Raw genomic sequence first — 6,970 nt, 5'->3', positions numbered from 1 at the left:
TGCAGTCTCTCTTATAAAAAATACATGACAGTGCCAAAGTTGTATATTTCTTCCGGTTTTATTTATGATTTACTTTTAACATCTTTCATCAAAATTAAAAAAAAAACTTAAACCTCATTAATTATAACTAAAATTTAACAAATTTTTAACTTGATCTCTATTAATATACACACTTTAAAAAATAAAATACTCTTACATTTAATAATTTTTTTATTATTTAATAGAGATAAAAAAAAAATAAAACAATAATTAAAGTGCCCAGCAAATAAGATTAAAATAAATACTCCTTCTAACTTTTGGATCAGAAAAGGGCTGAAATCAAGGACATCATATCAGACGCAAAATTCGATTTGAATTAGAGCCAATAATGGTGCTTTGTGACGCTGAATTCGAAACAGAAGAAAGTCATTGACAACAAACGTAAATGGGGCAGCCGAACAGATTTGTGAGGATATTCTACGTATGCCAGCAAGTCTCTTCAGAGCCAACACTCTGTTCTCATTCGCATGAAATTCCACTTCTACATAAGTGGAGATCCTGATACCCTTGTTTAATACTGTTTCAACTCTCTTTTGCTGAGTAAAAAACTCAAAAAAGAATCAACCACTAAGTGAAATAATTGCATTGTTTTATATAAGTAGTTGATACTGACTTAGTTGAAGCCTCCCCAAGTTCACCACTGGAAAAAAAGTTGGAGCTGTATTTTCTCGTGCAATTTGGAATATGAAGGCCAATTCCTTCGTTGAAAGTGGCCTCTGAAAACTCATCAAACTTTGTCCATCGCAATCCCTTCTGTCTCCAAAAATCGACAAATTTCATGTCACGTTAGCCTCCACAATTGAATTCATTATAACCACAGTACCTCAATTATTGCACATCCAATTATTTTCCACAACTTTTTCACCATCATTCTCACAGCACACAGAAATATTCCCTACAGAAAAAATCTCATCTTGGCTTCTAGACTTACCTTTTTCATCCCATATTCTTCTTCTAAATTTAAAATACTTGCCCACCCATGTGATGCACGGGAAATTTCATCTACCACTAAAATTCACAAGTAAATTGAAGGCGTGAGGGCTTTGTCTGGGAAATAATGTATACCGCTACAGATTTCTTTAATATATAGGATATATAGATTTAACAACAGAGGTTCACAGACTTCTTTTGCACAGGGAAATATTGCAAAACTTTTCATAATGGAGAGACCAAAATTAAAATAAGTGATTAGGGTAGTGTAGGACAAAATAAAAAGTCAATCTACTATCAATCCAGAAGACGAATAATTTTATTCCACCACATTGGCCTTAAAACTCATAAAAAGCCTATGCACAAGTGGTTTGCTCACCAGCTCACTCCTGAGAGAGCAAAAGCAAACCAGCTGCTCTAAGAAGCAAAACGAAGAGGAAGGAAGAGATGGCAAGAGAATGGAGGGAGTTGACCAATTTGGAAGCAAGGCTTGGATTGTTTGGGAATGTTTGTGGGATCTTGTGGATAGCTTTGGTTATGTTCTGCGTGATGTCTGCTATAATATTTTCTTGTGCAGAAGGAGTGTCCAAAGAGAAAACCTCTGGTGCTGCAGATTCAGAACCTTATGGAGCACCATGTGGTGCTGAATGTGGCGCTGCTTGTGGTGCATGACCTTAACAAGTTTTGCAGAAAACGTTTTGAGTTGGAACATTTTGAATGTTATGAGATTCCATAGTTACTAAGCGTAAACTGAAGAAGCACTTCAGTGGTTTTCCCTCTTCATTTACTTCTTTGGTATCCCTTTCAATGCGATTCTATGAAATCTATGTACTGGGCTGAGCAGAAGAGATAGTTATCAAGATTTTATATGCATATTTATTTGCTTATCTTCAAAATTATGATGCTTACTTCTCTAGGTGGTATACTGGTTTTCTTCCTTTTAATTTTATCTTCATAAATTTTGATATTAATCCTAGTACACTTTTGGTTCCCTGAAGGAAGAATGGAAGATTTGAGTAAATTAATAATGGTGTTAGTACTGATACTGCGCTCTTCATATTGGTGATTCGTTTGTCTTTAAAAATCCTGCTCTTCTTCCCATGTAATTTATTGCATTATGTTATTCCAATTCTGTATTTTGTTTTATACATAGGTCTGCGTTAGTTTAGTTATGATATTTTGTTGAAAAAATGATAGTTGAGCCTCGAAAGAATAAATTATAACAGTTAAATTTTTAATAAAATTTTAAAAAAAATTAATTTTTTAATCCCCCAACTTTTAATTCACTTATAACTCAGTCCCTCAACTATGATTTATTATAATTCAATCCCTCAACTTTTGAATCACTTACAAATTAGTTCATGAACTTTTATTAACTTTTTTTTTCATGTTAACTTATATCTCACGTCAATGAGTAAGAGAAAGATATTTTAAAATAATATATGAACATTTTTTTTATTCCTCTTATTTGATAAGAAATTTTTATAAAAAATTAATAAATAAAAATCAAATTATAGATAAATTAAAAATTGAAGGATTGAGTTATAGTGAATTATAATTGAAAGACTAAATCGCAACCAATCATAATTAAAAGACTGAGTTACAAGTGAGTTAAAAGTTGAATGATTAAAAAATTAATTTTACCTAAAATTTTCTATAAAATGATTATAATTTAAAAGGTATATTTAATAATTACATACATATTTGTAATTAAAACTCCAAAATTTAATAATTATTTAAATTGATATTTTTAATTTATTTTTCAAAAAATTTTATCAAAAACTTAACTATCATTAATTCAACATTATAAGACCTAACTATCATTATCTCTATTTTCAACTTGAACTTGCAAAATAATTTTCACATGCAGCTTCTATTTCTGAGAGTATTATTCTTCCATTACTACGAACTAGATTTTCCTCCCATAATCACGGTCTAACAAATGATAATTAAATCTTGAACTGTTTTAATGAGTTCAATAACCTATCTAGCTTTTAGTTCCTGGGTAACTAAAGACACCGCAAGAAATGTTGCTGAAAATAGAGCACAATCCAAGCTCTATATTGTCAATATCACCAGGAGAAATCCATAGATGCAGAAATCGATACCCAGAATATTAAAAAGAAATATTAATACTATTGCGCAATTAATAATCACTTTCTATATGCTCCTGCTCAACCTGTGTTTCCAAAGATCAAAGAGAGATTGAGATGTACTTGAAAGGAGGGGCGATAAATCCTCCGAAAACAGCTAGAGTGGAAAAAGGATTGGAAATCATACAAAATTAGAATTACCAAAAAGCTCCGCCATTCAAAGAAAAAACAGCGAAAACATCTTAAAAATCCCTTTTCCTTGGGGAATGGCATTTATGCTGTATTTTAATTTGGAAGAATGACAATAAAGTCCTGAAAGATCAAATTAATTACAGTTAGGTCACCAACAAAATTTTGTTAAAAATGAGCTGTAAATATTGTTTTCACAAACTGAGTTACATTTATAGCTTAAATGTTTTATTTTCAATTAGAACTTTTGAATTTGCATTTACTTGAATCGTATTTGGAACTCATTTTTAAAATTTTTTATCAAAACCGAATTGTCTTCTTCCTTTTAATTAATTTTAAAAGTGTGTGGGGAACTCAACTCAGCAAGGGATCCAAGATTGCAAATTCATCTGAAGCGTCCTATAGCCAACCTGCATCCCATCAATCATCACTTATGTACATGAAACGATCTTAATGGAGAAATTCCAAAATAATATTTGAAGGATATCTGTAGAGTTAATTCTCCTACAAAGTCTATAAAATGTTGTTTATTTCAGGCCGCCCTAACTTTTGTGGTAAAAAAAAAAAAAAAAAAAAAGAGGAATCCCAGTACCAAAAATAGAACCAAACTTCAAACCTGAAATGTTTCAAGCAGGAACTTGGTTAGATTCTCGCAATCTCTTGGTCTTGGCATGCAGCCTCTCCATAAATGCTGGATTGGCCCTAAGCCTTTCCTTCACATATGAAGCCCGAGCATCATCTGCCAATTTGTTAGCTTTCCCAGCCTCCTCAATAAGGGAGAGAAGAGTCCTTAAGCAGTCTTTTCTGTTTTCTTCCCGGTGTTCAAACCTTCAAAATAGGGGGAAACAATATTTTAGACACAATTGTAGCTGCTTTCATGTTGTGAGGAAAGGACCAAGAACCAAAGGGTTAGAAGTGGATAGTGAATCGGGAAATTAAGTAGGTAGTGAATCAGTAAATTATTACACAGATAGAACATCACCTCTCACTAGTTATGGTAAGTTCATCTTTCCCTGGATGGTAACGTTTTCCAACTAATTCCCTGAGTCGACGAAATTGGTATTTTGAAAGCCCAAATTCCTTTACCGTGACAGACAATTTCACTTTTCTGTTTTTTGGATGCCAAGCATCACCACCAGGTGCAAAGACTACCCGAGTTTGCCACCGGAGGATTGGACCTTCACCTGGTGGATCGTCTAAGTCCTTTTTCTTGTCAGGTACATCAGTTTTGTCAAACTGTGGAAGCTCCTCCGCTTCCACCATCTTCATGTATTCAGTAACCATTTCATCCTCAAACTTCTTAAAATGTTCATAAGCCTCCTCAGGTTCGAGCTCCCCTCTTTCACACATATCCCCTAGTAGATTGAATTTTTCTTCCACTTTCTTCTTTATTTCATCTAGAAAAGACATTTCACCCAACGTAACAATTAGCAGATCATCAAATGGAGCTTGAATAAACAAAGTTAAAATTGCCTATCAGAACATGCAGAAAAAGTTAGAAAATGCCATACTAAGATTTAAGGTGTGCAAAAAGATTAAATTCAACCAAGGTCAAACCGTTAATCCCTTTTCCACTCTAATATGATCTGTTTAGCAAAAAAATACCAAGCCCCAATCAATTTATAGACAGAAAACAGCTCCTTTCAGGAGTATTTTGATTAAAACAAGGACTCCCTCAAATTCTCAAACAACTTTTATCATTACCAAGACAGACAATACTGACCAAAGGATATCAAATACAAAAGAAACATGTCAAGTTTTTAAATATCATATATTTCATCAGATAATTAAAACTGGAAGTGAAGCCAAGTTAATTACTTTTCCTAATCATCATTTTTCATAATCATGAACTACAAGCACAGCTGAGTGTTTATTGACATCTCAAGACTTTCACATTCCCCACAAGGCCACAAAGACAAAGCATCAACAGAAAAATAAGGAAGCATCTAGGCATGTGACGATATTCATGCCAGAAGCCAAGCGATATGATAAAGTAACCTGTAACCCCTGAAAGAAAGTTACGGATGCCTGTTTCAAACATGATATTGGACATTAAAATAAGACATCTCAAGGTTTTACTCAAGGCTAGCCTCTAGGAAGAGGAGTAATGTCTAAACTCTCAATCAATTAGTAACGACTAGAACAATTATCTACAATTTTGGCAGCATGACTCAATATCAGTATAGCATACTCAATCAATCATTTGTAAATTTTTGGAGTAATTCAAATCATAGATATGGATGTAGATATCTTCTAAACAATCTCAGAATCCCCATTCATGCATCATGTTTGATGTCGTTTAATCCCATCCTCAACAAGCTCAGCCCACCTTTTCAGAATCCCAAGAAGCAGGCCTAGTTAAAGAACAATGTTTTACCTGGAAGGAGTTTGTCCCAGCTAAGCATATCTTCCAGAATCTCCTCACACTCTTTTGTGTCCCTAAGGGCTCCATGTTTAATCCCATCCTCAACAAGCTCAGCCCACTTTTTCTCATCCATGTTGAAGCACTCGTCCTTTGCCATCCTCTTCATAACAACGTCCCTTGCATTATATAAATCATCAATCTCATCATCAGTCTCATGCAGCTCCTCAAAATCTGATTCAAATTCCTGGTCTTTAACATCATCAAGTGGCTGCATCTGGAGTTCATCCAGCAGCTCGTCATCTGTCTCCTCGTGCTTGTCCACCAACTTTCTCCGCAAAATTGACTCAAAAATCGTTGGAAGTGCTTCCTCATCACCGCCAAAGTACTTCTCTATCTGTGCTTTAAGATCTAAAAACCAAAAAATCCTTAAATATTTTGCAGGACATAAAATTAGATCACAATACGTCAAATGTATGAAGTCCATGATTAAACACAGGGAAGAACATATATTACGTAAGTCCACAGGCACAAAGTTCATCAGCAAATTCAGCTGCACAATTATAAACCCAGTCAAGCGGACCCATTAGCAGATTATATATCTGTCATACTTTAAACTAATTATCTTAAAGAGGCATAAACTGAAAAACACGTAAGTTGCAAAAATGAAATGGAATGATAATTTAAATCTACATCATTTCCAGTATAACAAATCCAATCAACTTCGGCCTGCTTCAGACTAGTTTAGAGCAAACTAAGTAAAACCGAGATGAGATAAACTACATTCACAACAGTCAACAGGCATCTTTGTTGTTACCTTTGTTACTGACATCCTGGACGGTGGCGAGTACATCCTTTTTCGCGGGAGGCGCGACGCTCGTTTGAGTAGAAGAGCTGGGTTTTTCATTGGAGGAGTCGTCGCCGGAGAAGAAGAACCTGAGGCGGGAGGGAGTGGAAGCGGCGAGTGGGGCGATTGAGGTGTTAGGGTATGGGCGGTGTGTGGAAGGAGAGTGGAGAAGACTGCGAGTGTAGAGAGAGACGTTGCTGAGCACACTCCGTTTCATGGCTCTCTAGGGTTTAAGCGTTGATCTGATTCGGTCTTCAGCGTCCTAATCTTGCACCCATGTTTTGAGCTTCTTTCCACTCACGGTGAGCCACCCCTCTTTCTCAAAACAATAAATAAATAAATAAATAAATAAAAGGTTGATGTACTATTTTATTATGTTATATTTTTAGTTAAACTCTTTAATTTTATTTATAAAAAACTTTTGATATATTTTATTAGTATAAAAAAATTTAAATTTTATTAACTCTATCTTAAAATTTAATAAATTATTAACTTTATTTCTATTAAATA

At 34.2% G+C, this 6,970-nt stretch overlaps 1 protein-coding gene across 3 annotated transcripts; it reads right to left on the bottom strand.

Annotated features, from left to right (window-relative positions):
* Nucleotides 1-327: 327 nt before the first annotated feature.
* Nucleotides 328-6,756, bottom strand: LOC129288188 (uncharacterized). 3 transcript variants are annotated; one of them, XR_008587948.1, is made up of 6 exons: nt 6,431-6,756; nt 5,629-6,024; nt 4,234-4,648; nt 3,868-4,079; nt 3,611-3,661; nt 328-792 (listed from the first exon to the last, which is right to left on the bottom strand). XR_008587948.1 is itself a non-coding variant. In XM_054924649.1 (5 exons), the coding sequence occupies exons 1-4, from the start codon at nt 6,675-6,677 to the stop codon at nt 3,878-3,880; spliced, it is 1,260 nt and encodes a 419-aa protein (XP_054780624.1). In that variant the 5' UTR covers nt 6,678-6,756; the 3' UTR covers nt 2,984-3,661; nt 3,868-3,877. The 3 variants fall into 3 exon arrangements, 1 of the variants encoding a protein (XP_054780624.1); XR_008587947.1 differs by lacking the exon at nt 328-792 and adding an exon at nt 2,984-3,374; XM_054924649.1 differs by lacking the exon at nt 328-792 and having other exon boundaries at nt 2,984-3,661.
* Nucleotides 6,757-6,970: the final 214 nt, after the last annotated feature.

This window comes from Prosopis cineraria, unplaced genomic scaffold, assembly GCF_029017545.1.
Source record: "Prosopis cineraria cultivar Desert tree isolate PC_DT_omini unplaced genomic scaffold, ASM2901754v1 PC1, whole genome shotgun sequence".
In the NCBI taxonomy this organism is placed as follows: Eukaryota; Viridiplantae; Streptophyta; class Magnoliopsida; order Fabales; family Fabaceae; genus Prosopis; species Prosopis cineraria.
The sequence above is the reverse complement of the archived record's forward strand: the minus strand, read 5'-3'. Positions and strand labels throughout refer to the sequence as shown.